Raw genomic sequence first — 17,090 nt, forward strand, 5'->3', positions numbered from 1 at the left:
AGAGAAATGGGAAAACTATCAATGATTACAATCAACACATATGCTTGTAAGACTAAATATATTTACAATTTAGTAAGAACTGAGCAAAATTTCCTTCAAAATGTTTCTCTGTACAACTGACAGCAACACATATATGACTGGTTCCATTTTTTCAAGTATTCTTATTATACTGATGGTTGCCATTGTGACTAGTGTACTTTCCTGGCTCTTCGGAGCTTGTTTGTGAAAAATCCACATTACGGCCAATATTAGGTTGTGTCACAGTGTAGGTTTGCTACTTTGAACTATTTTAATCAGTAAACAAAAGCAAAAATTATTAGTTTTAAGTTTAATTAGCATTTTATCAGCTCTTTACTGTGTGAGACTCTTCATTTGATTTAAGACTTAGCTAACAAACTCTAGCAAAACAAATATGTAAATAACACTGACTTTATTAATAAAACATTCTCTTGTATACTGATAAATGACAGTTTCAGACAGTTTTAATTACTGAGATTTATATATGGTCTCTCGCTGTTCCGAGTCAACTGAAGTTATTTTTAATAACATACACGTGAAATTAGGCCCTGACTTTCAAGATCCAATCACATCCTACCTCATACACTAAATTTAAATCCGATTACAACCCCCAGAAGAAAAAAAAAACTGTTACTGTATGCACTACCATTTTTGAGTGTCCTTCTATCCATAAATTCCAGTGTGGGTTTCTTGTGAAGCTGAAAGAGCATGACTTTACAATTCACATTATCTACAGCCTCTCAGTATAGCATTAATGGAAATAAAAATAGATAAAATTTATTTTTATGGAATTAATATTAATTAAACTTATATGAATAATCTGTATACAAATGGAAGTAGGAATTTTTAAAATTTAAAAATATGGGACATAAATATCATTGTGACACCTCCTGTTGCACTGCAAACATCTATGGGGTAGCCAAACTCATCTCACAAGTAAAGAATTATCTCATGTGCTACTGATTTCACTACAGCAGTGATATGGTTTTGCAGGTTGGCCTGAACTGTTGGTAGGGATGGAACATAAGCTACAGCTTCCACAGCCCAACAAATGGGGGAAAAAATCTTATGGTGTTAAAGCAGGAGATCTCAGCAGCCCAAATGTAAGAGCCAGGTCTGTTTTTCCCCAGTGACCTATCCATCACTGAGGAAAAGATTGATTCTATAATGCTCGGAGATCAAGGTGACAATGGAGAGGAGCTCCATTCTATGGAAAATGAAGTCTTCTACATCTACATCTACATCCATACTCCGCAAGCCACCTGACGGTGTGTGGTGGAGGGTACCTTGAGTACCTCTATCGGTTCTCCCTTCTATTCCATTCTTGTATTGTTCACGGAAAGAAAGATTTCAGTATGCCTCTGTGTGGGCTCTAATCTCTCTGATTTTATCTTCATGGTCTCTTCGTGAGATATATGTAGGAGGGAGCAATATACTGCTTGACTCTTTGGTGAAGGTATGTTCTCGAAACTTTAACAAAAGCCCGTACCGAGCTACTTAGTGTCTCTCTTGCAGAGTCTTCCACTGGTGTTTATCTATATCTCCGTAATGCTTCTGCGATTACTAAATGATCCTGTAATGAAGCGCGCTGCTCTCTGTTGGATCTTCTCTATCTCTTCTATCAACCCTATCTGGTACAGATCCCACACCGGTGAGCAGTATTCAAGCAATGGGCGAACAAGAGTACTGTAACCTACTTCCTTTGTTTTCAGACTGCATTTCCTTAGGATTCTACCAATGAATCTCAGTCTGGCATCCGCTTTACCGACGATTAATTTTATATGGTCATTCCATTTTAAATCACTCCTAATGCCTATTCCCAGATAATTTATGGAATTAACTGCTTATAGTTGCTGACCTGTTATATTGTAGCTAAATGGTAAAGGATCTTTCTTTCTATGTATTCGCAGCACATTACACTTGTCAACATTGAGATTCAATTGCCATTCCCTGCACCATGTGTCAATTCGTTGCAGATCCTCTTGCATTTCAGCACAATTTTCCATTGTTACAACCTCTCGATCTACTACAGCTTCATCTGCAAAAAGCCTCAGTGAACTTTCGATGTTATCCACAAGATCATTTATATATATTGTGAATAGCAACAGTCCTACGACACTCCCCTACTTCGGAAGACTTCTCTCCCTTGAGAATGACATGCTACGTTCTGTTATCTAGGAACTCTTCAATCCAATCACACAATTGGTCTGATAGTCCATATGCTCTTACTTTGTTCATTAAACGACTGTGGGGAACTGTATCAAATGCCTTGAAGAAGTCAAGAAACACGGCATCTACCTGGGAACCCTTGTCTATGGCCCCCTGAGTCTCGTGGACAAACAGCGTGAGCTGGGTTTCACAGGATCATCTTTTTCGAAACCCATGCGCATTCCTACAGAGCAGATTTCTATTCTCCAGAAAATTCATTATACTCTAACACAATACGTGTTCCAAAATTCTACGACTGATCGACATTAGAGATATAGGTCTATAGTTCTGCACATCTGTTCGACGTCCCTTCTTGAAAACGGGGATGACCTGTGCCCTTTTCCAATTTTTTGGAACGCTACGCTCTTCTAGAGACCTACGGTACACCGCTCCAAGAAGAGGGGCAAGTTCCTTTGCGTACTCTGTGTAAAATCTAACTGGTATCCCATCAGGTCCAGCAGCCTTTCCTCTTTTGAGTAATTTTAATTGGTTTTCTATCCCTCTGTCATCTATTTCGATATCTACAATTTTGTCATCTGTGCGACAGTCTAGAGAAGGAACTACAGTTCAGTCTTCCTCTGTGAAACAGCTTTGGAAAAAGACATTTAGTATTTTGGCCTTTAGTCTGTCATCCTCTGTTTCAGTACCATTTTGGTCACAGAGTGTCTGGACATTTTGTTTTGATCCACCTACCGCTTTGACATAAGACCAAAATTTCTTAGGATTTTCTGCCAAGTCAGTACATAGGACTTTACTTTCGAATTCATTGAATGCCTCTCGCATAGCCCTCCTCTCACTACATTTCGCTTCGTGTAATTTTTGTTTGTCTGTAAGGCTTTGGCTATGTTTATGTTTGCTGTGAAGTTCCCTTTGCTTCCGTAGTAGTTTTCTAACTTGGTTCTTGTACCATGGTGGCTCTTTTCCATCTCTTATGATCTTGCTTGGCACATACTCATCTAATGCATATTGTACAATGGTTTTGAACTTTGTCCACTGGCCCTCAACACTATCTGTACTTGAGATAAAATTTTGTGTTGAGCCGTCAAGTACTCTATAATCTGCTTTTTGTCACTTTTGCTAAACAGAAAAATTTTCCTACCTTTTTTAATATTTCTATTTACGGCTGAAATCACCGATGCTGTAACTGCTTTATGATCACTGATTCCCTGTTCTGCGTTAACTGTTTCAAATAGTTCGGGTCTGTCACCAGAAGGTCTAATATGTTATCGCCACAAGTCGGTTCTCTGTTTAACTGCTCAAGATACTTTTCAGATAATGCAAAACACTGGATTCTTTGTCCCTGCCACCCGTTATAAACATTTGAGTCTCCCAGTCTATATCTGCTAAATTATAATCTCCACCCAGAACTATAACATGGCCGGGAAATCTACTCTAAATATTTTCCATATTTTCCTTCAGGTGTTCTGCCACAACAGCTGCTGAGCCAGGGGGCCTATAGAGACATCCAATTACCATATTTGAGCCTGCTTTAATAGTGACCTCCACCCAAATTATTTCACATTTCGGATCTCCTTCAATTTCCTTCAATGCTATTGCACTTTTTATCACTATAAACACGCCTCCCCCTTCACTGTCCAGCCTGTCTCTGTGGTATACATTCCAATCTGAGTTTAGAATTTCATTACAGCCAACTTTCCATCCCTAGTACTATGTGGGCATTGTGACCGTTTATTAATGGAGCAGATCTGGGACCTTACTACAGACGCTCCTGCAGTTTACTATTACCACATTAATATTGCCATTACCTGTTGCGTTTTGCCTACTGCTACCTTGTCGCGTCTCAGGAGGCGTCTTGTCGGGCCTAGGGAGGGAATTCTCTGACCTAAAAACCACACATGTGCACTCCACAGGTACTCTGCTACCCTTGTAGCCACTTCCTACGTATAGTGCACACCTGACCTATTCAGGGGGGCCCTATATTTCTCCACCCGATAGCGGAGGTCGAGAAATTTGCAACCCAGATCTCCGCAGAATCGTCCGAGCCTCTGGTTTAAGCCTTCCACTCGGCTCCAAACCAGAGGACCGCGATCGGTTCTGGGAATGACACTACAAATAGTTAGCTTAGATTCCACCCCATGAGCGAGGCTTTTCGCCTTTACCATCTCCGCCAACTGCCTGTACGAACTGAGGATGACCTCTGAACCCAGATGGCGGGAGTCATTGGTGCCAACATGAGCAACAATTTGCAGTCGGGTGCACCCAGTGCTCTCTATTGCCGCCGGCAGGGCCTCCTCCACATCTTGGACGAGACCCCCCCAGCAAGCAGACAGAGCGAACACTGGTCTTCTTCCCCGACCTTTCCGCTATTTCCCTAAGGGGCTCCATCACCCGCCTAACATTGGAGCTCCCAATCACTAATAAATACCTCCCCCTGTGTGCCTGCTCGGACCTTGCTGAAGGAGCGGCCACATGTCCACTCACAGGCAGAGCAGGCGATGCCACACGGCCAGCCTCCACATTGACCCTCCGCCTCGTGCAACGCGAACACCGTTGAACCAGCCATTCCCCTTGGGGAGTGGGTGGTTGCGCCTGGTACCTGTGAAGAAGTCTCGACAGCAGGGACCTAAGGTAAAGCATGTAACACCTGGGGTGTAGCATGTGAAGCACCAGACTCCCCACCGTCGCTACACTCCAAGGCAGCAGCCTGAAGACGGTTGACCGTGGCCATCAGCACGTTCATCTGTTCGCAAATAATGGCCAGCTCCTCCTGCGTCTGTACACAGTAGTCACACATCCTATCCATCGCATCCTAAGAAATCAACAATTTACTGTAGAGAGTTAAGTAATCAACTTTTAACTAGACTGCTAAACTAAAGGCGGCTGATAGACTAAACTGTGGTTACTAGACACTTCTTGTTGGAAACAATGAAAATAAGCACTAACTGTCTCTGGACAGTATTCAAAACAAACACGAAATCTATACAAACTATTACTATTAGTCGAAAATTAAAGCTTCCTAAAAGCAAAAACACACAGAAAAAGAAGTGATAAGTAGGAAAAAAACAGTTAATACTTAAATTTACATAGCTTGCTGCACAGGAGATGTGAGGTGGACGGCAGTTACGATGACACTGGCAGTACTGGCACTACAGCTGACTAAATGGACTCTCTCTGACTGTATTCAAAACAAACATGAAATCTATGGAACACTATTACTAGTACTCGAAAATTAAAGCTTCCTAAGAGCAAAAACACATGGAGAAAGAAGTGACAAGTAAGAAAAACAAAGTTAATACTTAAATGTACATAGCTTGCTGCACAGGAGATGTGAAGCAGACGGCACTTACGAGTCTTTCTTAAGTTGAGGAAAAAGCCACTGTCCCTGCATGTCCAGGTTCATAATTTCACAAACATTTTCCACCAAGAAAAGAATAGCCCGTAAAGCTTGTTTTGTGATAAGACACACAACATGTATAGCTTCATTGAGTCTCCTGTGATGCAATAGTGCAAAGGGATTATCACACCCCATATGTGAACACTGTCTATGCACCTCTCCATTAAGATGAAATGTTTTACTTCTACCATTTTTACCAAGTCATTACAAATTAAAAACGCTTTTCTTTGTCATTTTTGACAAGAGCCAGCCCAAGTTTTATGCAGTACGATGCGTACAGCAAATTGTCTCTTAAAATTCGCCATACAGTAGGCCGAGGTATTCCTAGTTCTCTACTAGCTCAATTGGTTACTTTACTTGGAGTAAGCACAAAAATTTCCTTAATTCATCACATATCTTCATCTGAAAAATGCAGAGACAGGGGGCAGGGCTCAGAGTGTTCTGGGATTTATAGTTGCAAATGTGTATTCTCACACACTGTTCTCATTGTTACACAAATTTAACAAACTGCTGATCTTCAGGAACCATGAATGTAGCCTGACTGACAGCTGTGTGACACTTATCCTCATGTTGTTAGCATTAGTGCTGTTAAAGATTTGAGTGAGGCATTCTTATGGCAACATTAAACAACAAATATCATCTGTTCTTTACAGCAAAATTTGTCAGTTTATTATTGCAGACATTTGCTCTTAATTTGTTTCAGATTCCTGATGATCAATCCTCTTCACAACTTAAAAGGTAAATAATATTGTCTGGTTCAGGTAACACATGTACTTTCATTTCAATCATCATCATTAGCAATGACACCAAATTGTGGTTGATGTCTAGGTGGACCACCCAGTGGTAGTGTATGTTACTAAAGATAATGTGGTTGACTTCATGACTGCTTCACAACTCGTACCAGCTCAGTCAACAAAAACTGCATCTCTAAACTGTGTAGATGCAACTGTCCCTTCAACAAATCTTTAAATCCACAATTCATCAATGATTTTGATATGTTCACACACAACATCAAATATACAAAAGGAAAGATGCTTTATCCCTACACAGTTTTGTATGAAGCCTTCCTAACTAAAAGCTTACACTGAATGAGGTTGCAGTGGTCTGAGTTAATTCTACAAGATTACTCTGTAATTCACACTTAAGTGCTAAGTAGAGGGTTCATAGCACCACTTGCAAACTATCCCCACCATTTCACTTTTGAATAGCATGTGGGACAAATGAGCACCTACACCTTTCCTCGTGAGCTCTGATTTATCTTATTTTATCATGATAGAAGTCAACAAAATATTTTGGCATTCACAGGAGAACGTTGGCAACCGCAGTTTCAAGAAAAGATCTGTCACTGCAAAAAATCTTCATTTTAATGACTGGCAGCCCAACTCACTTATCGTACCCATGACACTCACTCTCCCCATTTCGTGAAGTACAAGACAAGATGACCACCTCTGATTTTTTCTGATGTCCTCCATCAATCCTATGTGGCAATAATCCCATACAGTGTAGCAATATTCCAGGAAAGGATGAACAAACGTAATTTACACAGTCCGCAGTCCCTCTTGCAGATTTATTGCACTTTGTTTTGGTATTTGCTTATTTCTGGAGCCTACAATATTTAAGCTACAGATCTCCTTGACCCTACTGCAGTAGCTCAGATCCACATCGCAATAGGTCTGTAGAACCAGCATGTTACAATCGTCATGGTTTTTAAAATTTAGCAGCATTAGCAAAGATGATATGTGTTGTAACGTTTGTACTGTAGGCAATGTTTCAAAAGTTTCTTTTCAAGATAAACTTTTGAACAAAAACAAATTTCCATACAAAAAGGAGTGAAATTAATTTTTCTGATCTATTTTTAAACACAGTAATTCTAAGTTATGGATCTGAGTAAAGGCACAGAGCTTTGATTATCATACAGTGTAGCAGCAAACAGTACACTCTTATGAACAGTTGTGCCATACTTTAGTAAATGCATTTACTGTAACTATCTCTCTCTAATTCATAGTGGCAAACGCAAATTTAACTCTAATAACATCTGTAATTCCTAGGTTATGGCAGGTAAGGTCATCTTGATCGTGGCCGAAACTCACAACCATGGCCAAATAGTACTCTGTGTCTATTTTGACTGTTAAGACATGAACCATTTTTTGTGTTTCACAACAGGAACAGCAGCAGGTGGAATGTAATGGCATTTGTGCTACACTGGTGAAACTTTTCTCCTTGCAGCTGCCTATGGAAAATTCATGCAAATTCCTGGGAAAGTTAGTCAAAATCAGCAGCACTGCCAGCTTTTCTGTGGTCAAACAACAGTAAGTAAACAAAAATGGTGCAAATGTGTGAGGGAGCCCAAGGCTTGACTACAGAAAAAGGTTTATGCGCTTGAAAATTTTTGCTTTGGAAACAGATGTTCTACACCAAACTGCTTCTGTTTTACTTATCTTTGATTTCTCTGGTATTAATTTTGGGTCATAACTCATTCTCAAACAATTATCCTGGCCATCAACTAAGGCATCAGGCTAGAATCCAGCATCATCACTGGTCATAGCCAAACTAAAGATAAATAAATAAAATAAAAACAGTGCAGCTGCGGAAAGATTAAATGCAAACATCTACCTAGGCTCCACTGTAACTATTATCAAATGAAACAAATTTCTGTTACCAGTCCTAATTTGGAAAGTTTATTTCCAAAACAAATACTTTTTCAGCTATGGACATGCCATTAAATTTTTCCTTCAAAGTAAGGGGAAGATTGTGGATGTAGGTTGCAGCAGTTAAGCAGAGGTGAAGGGGCCTGAACAAGAAAGATTAGCTGCACAGCTGCATCCAAACAGTCTTCAGGCTGAACACAAGGTATTTCACACTATTTGCTCTGGAGAGCTGAAAGTACCATAAACTTAATTTGATGGAATATCAGAAGATTTATGTGCTGCAAAATATCCTTTATATAATGCAAATTGTAAAAGCAGTGTGGTGGGGTCAGTCACTTTTCAGTTCTTCATTGGAGAGGTAGTAATTGTTCAGGCTCTGCTGTAGACAGTATCCTAAGCTAAGCACCTAAATCAGATTGACTGTTTGTGATGAAATACACCTGCACACTGATTAGCAATTTCGCTATTTTGTGAATTACCAGCCATCCTCCACTTCACATCTGAAGAGAGACATTCAAAGAAAATACAGAAGAGTATGTTTCAACATTCCTTTGAGGTTGAGGATATTATAGATGGACAATAAGTTTGGATTGGGGAAGGATGGTAAAGGAAATTGGCCGTGTCCTTTACAAAGGAACCATTTCAGCATTTGACTTAAACATATTTAGAGAAACCATGGAAAATCTAAGTCTAGATGAGCAGACATGGATTTCAACCACTGTTTTCTCAAATATGAATACATCAGTCATATTCAAATGCATTACCTATCTACAACAAGTGCAACAGGACATTAGCAGAAAATGTGTGTTCACTAGTAACTTATTCAAAGAGTGTGCAGAAAAAGACCTGCACAAATCAAGATCCTGGATGATATTGCAACATACATGTAGCAACATATTAAAATTTTACTTCTCCAGCTACACAAAATGGATTCAAGTTGTAAAAATTTCCGAAATATGTAAATTAAGTATCAGTGTTTTATAATACTGTACTATCAAGAGTGATTATATCAGGTAACATTTTTTGCCTTACATCAGACAATGCTGACATACTGCCATGTCATTGTAACAGTTGTAAGTCCTGTTCAATGCTTTATTTATCAAAACTGTGAAGTAATAGGTGATAATGTACTTACAAAAAAATAAAAAATTACTAACTTCCTCCTGCGAGTACAATCGCTGCTCAGTGGGAGTATACTGGGCGAATCCCAATGCTAAGGAGGTTCTTGGTACAATGGTGACCTTCAGCAGTGCATCAGTGTGTGGCAACATCCAGCCTACTATAGCATGTCCTGCTTCATGATAAGCGACAGTTCGCTTCTCTGCTGGAGACATCACACTTGTACGTTTCTCTGTGCCACCAACAAGTCTCTCAACAGCATATTCCAAGTCAGACCCTGTGACACATTTTTGTTTGCTTCGAGCTGCATGGAGTGCAGCCTCATTACACACATTTGCAATATCAGCACCTGAAAAATAATTCATACACATTTATGCACTATTGCTACTTCTTTTCAAATAAAAAAAAAATTATCTGGCATTTTTTCCTCTGTCAACTAAATAAATATGAAATGTCAAAATATACATCATGGACACAAGTACATCAGTAGTTATGAGCAATGGGAGAAAGCAGAAACATTGTATGAGGACTTCAACCATGACACCATATTCACGGCAAGTTCGAAAAGCAATTGTACTACAGTTTCAGTGGAAATGGATTATTCCTCTGGATTGACTTACTGGCATGTCTGGTGAGCAACTAATTATAAGTAATCCAGAGTGAATCTTGTGAAATGTAGGGACATGCCTGCACTTTCGTGAATCAATAAGGGAGTGAAAATAAAGAGATAATGATACCCATTGCTAGTATATATTCTGCTCCTCTTTCAGAATGCCAACAGGATTGCTAAGACATATCTATTTGATTACCAATTCTCTATCAATATTATTCCATGCACTTACTATTCAGGATATTCCAGGAAGGACAGAAATTTAACCAAGAACTATCCAGTCACATTAATGTGACCACCTGGCAAAAGGCCGAAAAACCACCTTTTGCAGTGCGGACTGCTGCAAGACGTGCAGGTGGTATGTCAATAAGGTCTTGGTGCTCTTTGAGCCAGACATGTACACTAGAGGACAAATGTAAGGATGGAGAGGCTTATCTCACTAAGGGTAAGATAGATACTGCCTACAGGAAAATTAAAGAGACCTTTGGAGATAAGAGAACCACTTGTATGAACATCAAGAGCTCAGATGGAAACCCAGTTCTAAGCAAAGAAGGGAAAGCAGAAAGGTGGAAGGAGTATACAGAGGGTCTATACAAAGGGCGATGTACTTGAGGACAATATTATGGAAATGGAAGAGGATGTAGATGAAGATGAAATGGGAGATACGATACTGCGTGAAGAGTTTGACAGAGCACTGAAAGACCTGAGTCGAAACAAGGCCCCCGGAGTAGACAACATTCCATTGGAACTACTGACGGCCTTGGGAGAGCCAGTCCTGACAAAACTCTACCATCTGGTGAGCAAGATGTATGAAACGGGCGAAATACCCTCAGACTTCAAGAAGAATATAATAATTCCAATCCCAAACAAAGCGGGTGTTGACAGATGTGAGAATTACCGAACAATCGGTTTAATAAGCCACAGCTGCAAAATACTAACACGAATTCTTTACAGACGAATGGAAAAACTAGTAGAAGCCGACCTCGGGGAAGATCAGTTTGGGTTCCGTAGAAATACTGGAACACGTGAGGCAATACAGACCTTACGACTTATCTTAGAAGAAAGATTAAGGAAAGGCAAACCGATGTTTCTAGCATTTGTAGATTTAGAGAAAGCTTTTGACAATGTTGACTGGTATACTCTCTTTCAAATTCTAAAGGTGGCTGGGGTAAAATACAGGGAGCGAAAGGCTATTTACAATTTGTACAGAAACCAGATGGCAGTTATAAGAGTCGAGGGACATGAAAGGGAAGCAGTGATTGGGAAGGGAGTGAGACAGGGTTGTAGCCTCTCCCCGATGTTATTCAATCTGTATATTGAGCAAGCAGTAAAGGAAACAAAAGAAAAATTCGGAATAGGTATTAAAATCCATGGAGAAGAAATAAAAACCTTGAGGTTCGCCGATGACATTGTAATTCTGTCAGAGACAGCAAAGGACTTGGAAGTGCAGTTGAACGGAATGGATGGTGTCTTGAAGGGAGGATATAAGATGAACATCAACAAAAGCAAAACGAGGATAATGGAATGTAGTCGAATTAAGTCGGGTGATGTTGAGGGTATTAGATTAGGAAGTGAGACACTTAAAGTAGTAAAGGAGTTTTGCTATTTGGGGAGAAAAATAACTGATGATGGTAGAAGTAGAGAGGATATAAAATGTAGACTGGCAATGGCAAGGAAAGCGTTTCTGAAGAAGAGAAATTTGTTAACATCGAGTACAGATTTAAGTGTCAGGAAGTCGTCTCTGAAAGTATTTGTATGGAGTGCAGTCATGTATGGAAGTGAAATATGGACGGTAAATAGTTTGGACAGGAAGAGAATAGAAGCTTTCGAAATGTGGTGCTACAGAAGAATGCTGAAGATTAGATGGGTAGATCACATAACTAATGAGGAGGTACTGAATAGGATTGGGGAGAAGAGGAGTTTGTGGCACAACTTGACCAGAAGAAGGGATCGGTTGGTAGGACATGTTCTGAGGCATCAAGGGATCACCAATTTAGTACTGGAGGGCAGCGTGGAGGGTAAAAATCGTAGGGGGAGACCAAGAGATGAATACACTAAGCAGATTCAGAAGGATGTAGGTTGCAGTAGGTACTGGGAGATGAAGAAGCTTGCACAGGATAGAGTAGCATGGAGAGCTGCATCAAACCAGTCTCAGGACTGAAGACCACAACAACAACAACAACAACAACATGTACACTGAACTGTGTGACATGTTACATGCCATCATGTTGAGGAAAACACTGTTCATCCGGTACATGCCATCATGTTGAGGAAAAACAAACTGCATGTAACGGTGGACATAGCCTCCCAAGGATAGAAGCATACTTGTGTTGATCCATTGTATCTTCCAAAATGAAGAGATCACCCATGGTATGTCCTCTGGCCTAGAGCCTTATGGCGCTTGTTGCAGGGTGTTTTCTTTCAGATGGTCCATACCGTAGAAACCAATGGTCATGTGTCCAATGGGGTAAAATGTGATTCATCTGAAAAGGCCACCTGTTGCCGCCCAGTGGATGTATGACTGTGGTACTGGCATGCAAATTCCACCTTCTTCACTGATGAACAGCAGTCAGCATGAGTGCATGAACCTGGCACCTGTTGTGGAGGCACAGCAACATTCACTGAATGGTCATTGAAGAGACACTGTTGGTAGCCCTTGGTTCATCTGGGTGGTCAGTTCTTTAACAGCTGGACATCTATTTCCGTGTACACTCTCTGCAGTCTTTGATCACCCCTGTCACCTATATTCTATTGCGCACCACTGTTGCCTTGGCATCAGTTTCGGATACCGCCATTTTGCCATGCATGGTATAATTTAACTGTGGTGGCAAGCAAACAGTTTACAAACTTAGCCATTCTGGAAATGCTTCCACCTTTGGCCTGAAAGCCAATGATCATGTGCTTTTGGACATAAGACAAATCACTCTTATTTCCACATTACAACAATGACACTGATTTGCACATCCCCCTGATACACTTTACATACCTCCACTGCTAGCTGTGCCACCTGCTGACCCAGAGTGGTTATTGCATGTTGACATTGAACACAGGTGGTGGTCACATTACTGCGATTGAACCATGTGCTTTGCCTGTTTCTAATACCGTTCTGGTAATGACATATCATCCACAATCAGGACTCAAACCAGCTATCCCCTCATTTTAAGCGCATCTTAGTTTAGTGGTAGCCACCACGGACTTGGGGTGGAATGACATTATTTTGTCTGATATTAAATCCCATTTGTAATGTAATAACTCGGATTGTGTTGATAACTATAAAATAATTTTATCAAGGAAAATAATAAATTATGTGATAGAATTGCTGGAAAGTACTTACCTTCAGGGTCAAAATGTGTAGTGCTGCCGAGACACATCCACAACAGGAAAAGTGACATTACCTAGTCTTTAGAACTAACAGTTCCTTCCTCAGAGAGAAGTAGGTTGGGAAAGGTTAAAAGGGAAGATCTTCTCTTTATCTACCTCACCCTCACTACAGGTGGGACCTACTCATCTTTGTGTGGATTGACCTGTTGTTCCCTTTTAATGTTCCCCAATTTATCTCTCTCTTCTCACAAACATGAGAACTACAAGCTCCAAAGGCTAGGTGGTGTTTTAGTTTTATTTTTATGTGTGTTTATTGGCAGTACTACGCAGTACACTTCCTGAATGTTATTACACAGTATAGTTCCTGAAGGTAAGTATTGGTTACAATTTAGTCTCATAATTTGTTGTTGTTGTTGTGGTCTTCAGTCCTGAGACTGGTTTGATGCAGCTCTCCATGCTACTCTATCCTGTGCAAGCTGCTTCATCTCCCAGTACCTACTGCAACCTACATCCTTCTGAATCTGCTTAGTGTATTCATCTCTTGGTCTCCCTCTACGATTTTTACCCTCCACGCTGCCCTCCAATACTAAATTGCTGATCCCTTGATGCCTCAGAACATGTCCTACCAACCGATCCCTTCTTCTAGTCAAGTTGTGCCACAAACTCCTCTTCTCCCCAATCCTATTCAGTACCTCCTCATTCGTTATGTGGTCTACCCATCTAATCTTCAGCATTCTTCTGTAGCACCACATTTCGAAAACTTCTATTCTCTTCTTGTCCAAACTATTTATCGTCCATTTTTCACTTCCATACATGGCTACACTCCATACAAATACTTTCAGAAACGACTTCCTGACACTTAAATCTATACTCGATGTTAACAAATTTCTCTTCTTCAGAAACGATTTCCTTGCCATTGCCAGTCTACATTTTATATCCTCTCTACTTCGACCATCATCAGTTATTTTGCTCCCCAAATAGCAAAACTCCTTTACTGCTTTAAGTGTCTCACTTCCTAATCTAATTCCCTCAGCATCACCACTTAATTCGATTACATTCCATTACTCTCATTTTGCTTTTGTTGATGTTCATCTTATATCCTCCTTTCAAGACAATGTCCATTCCGTTCAACTGCTCTTCCAAGTCCTTTGCTGTCTCTGACAGAATTACAATGTCATCGGCGAACCTCAAAGTTTTTATTTCTTCTCCATGGATTTTAATACCTACTCCAAATTTTTCTTTTGTTTCCTTTATTGCTTGCTCAATATACAGATTGAATAACATCGGGGACAGGCTACAACCCTGTCTCACTACCTTCCCAACCCCTGCTTCCCTTTCATGCCCCTCGACTCTTTATAACTGCCACCTGGTTTCTGTACAAATCCTAAACAGCCTTCCGCTCCCTGTATTTTCCCCCCGTCACCTTTAGAATTTGAAAGAGAGTATTCGAGTCAACATTGTCAAAAGCTTTCTCTAAGTCTACAAATGCTAGAAACATCGGTTTGCCTTTCCTTAATCTTTCTTCTAAGGTAAGTCGTAGAGTCAGTATTGCCTTGCGTATCCCCATATTTCTACGGAATCCAAACTGATCTTCCCCAAGGTCAGCTTCTACCAGTTTTTCCATTCGTCTGTAAAGAATTCGCGTTAGTATTTTGCAGCTGTGACTTATTAAACTGATAGTTCGGTAATTTTCACATCTGGCAACGCCTACTTTCTTTGGGATTGGAATTATTGTATTCTTCTTAAAGTTAGAGGGTATTTTGCCTGTCTCATACATTTTGCTCACCAGATGGTAGAGTTTTGTCAGGAATGGCTCTCCCAAGGCCGTCAGTAGTTCTAATGGAATGTTGTCTACTCCCGGGGCCTTGTTTCGCCTCAGGTCTTTCAGTGCTCTGTCAAACTCTTCACGCAGTATCATATTTCCTATTTCATCTTCATCTACATCCTCTTCCATTTCCATAATATTGTCCTTGTATAGACCCTCTATATACTCTTTCCACCTTTCTGCTTTCCCTTCTTTGCTTAAAACTGGGTTTCCATCAGAGCCCTTGATATTCATACAAGTCGTTCTCTTTTCTCCAAAGGTCTCTTTAATTTTCCTGTAGGCAGTATCTACACTCCTGGAAACGGAAAAAAGAACACATTGACACCGGTGTGTCAGACCCACCATACTTGCTCCGGACACTGCGAGAGGGCTGTACAAGCAATGATCACACGCACGGCACAGCGGACACACCAGGAACCGCGGTGTTGGCCGTCGAATGGCGCTAGCTGCGCAGCATTTGTGCACCGCCGCCGTCAGTGTCAGCCAGTTTGCCGTGGCATACGGAGCTCCATCGCAGTCTTTAACACTGGTAGCATGCCGCGACAGCGTGGACGTGAACCGTATGTGCAGTTGACGGACTTTGAGCGAGGGCGTATAGTGGGCATGCGGGAGGCCGGGTGGACGTACCGCCGAATTGCTCAACACGTGGGGTGTGAGGTCTCCACAGTACATCGATGTTGTCGCCAGTGGTCGGCAGAAGGTGCACGTGCCCGTCGACCTGGGACCGGACCGCAGCGACGCACGGATGCACGCCAAGACCGTAGGATCCTACGCAGTGCCGTAGGGGACCGCACCGCCACTTCCCAGCAAATTAGGGACACTGTTGCTCCTGGGGTATCGGCGAGGACCATTCGCAACCGTCTCCATGAAGCTGGGCTACGGTCCCGCACACCGTTAGGCCGTCTTCCGCTCACGCCCCAACATCGTGCAGCCCGCCTCCAGTGGTGTCGCGACAGGCGTGAATGGAGGGACGAATGGAGACGTGTCGTCTTCAGCGATGAGAGTCGCTTCTGCCTTGGTGCCAATGATGGTCGTATGCGTGTTTGGCGCCGTGCAGGTGAGCGCCACAATCAGGACTGCATACGACCGAGGCACACAGGGCCAACACTCGGCATCATGGTGTGGGGAGCGATCTCCTACACTGGCCGTACACCACTGGTGATCGTCGAGGGGACACTGAATAGTGCACGGTACATCCAAACCGTCATCGAACCCATCGTTCTACCATTCCTAGACCGGCAAGGGAACTTGCTGTTCCAACAGGACAATGCACGTCCGCATGTATCCCGTGCCACCCAACGTGCTCTAGAAGGTGTAAGTCAACTACCCTGGCCAGCAAGATCTCCGGATCTGTCCCCCATTGAACATGTTTGGGACTGGATGAAGCGTCGTCTCACGCGGTCTGCACGTCCAGCACGAACGCTGGTCCAACTGAGGCGCCAGGTGGAAATGGCATGGCAAGCCGTTCCACAGGACTACATCCAGCATCTCTACGATCGTCTCCATGGGAGAATAGCAGCCTGCATTGCTGCGAAAGGTGGATATACACTGTACTAGTGCCGACATTGTGCATGCTCTGTTGCCTGTGTCTATGTGCCTGTGGTTCTGTCAGTGTGATCATGTGATGTATCTGACCCCAGGAATGTGTCAATAAAGTTTCCCCTTCCTGGGACAATGAATTCACGGTGTTCTTATTTCAATTTCCAGGAGTGTATATTCAGCAGTTCGTTTGCTCTCAAATGTATGATCTGCATTTCTGTAAAGTTTTTCATAGCACTGTTATTTACCCAAACTTCAAGTTCTTGAAGAGTTTGTTTAGTATTCACTTCTAGTTCTTTGTTGTGTTTACAGCAGACTACTGTTGTTGAGTCATATGCATACATAATCATTTCTGAAGTTATCTACGTGGCACATTGTCTATGTAATGTAGGAACAATTACAGGCATATTATGGATTCCTGGGGTATGCCTGCTTGTATCTCCTTCC

General features: G+C 41.7%; 1 protein-coding gene across 1 annotated transcript in view; it reads right to left on the reverse strand.

The window, feature by feature from the left end:
- The window catches only part of LOC126259330 (paraplegin), a 95,106-nt gene that overhangs the window by 13,756 nt on the left and 64,260 nt on the right, over positions 1-17,090 (reverse strand). Inside the window, exon 9 of the mRNA XM_049956026.1 lies at positions 9,387-9,697. Coding sequence (XP_049811983.1) covers positions 9,387-9,697 — 311 coding nt within the window. The remainder of the gene's footprint in view (positions 1-9,386; positions 9,698-17,090) is intronic.

This window comes from Schistocerca nitens, chromosome 5 (genome assembly GCF_023898315.1).
Source record: "Schistocerca nitens isolate TAMUIC-IGC-003100 chromosome 5, iqSchNite1.1, whole genome shotgun sequence".
NCBI lineage: Eukaryota > Metazoa > Arthropoda > Insecta > Orthoptera > Acrididae > Schistocerca > Schistocerca nitens.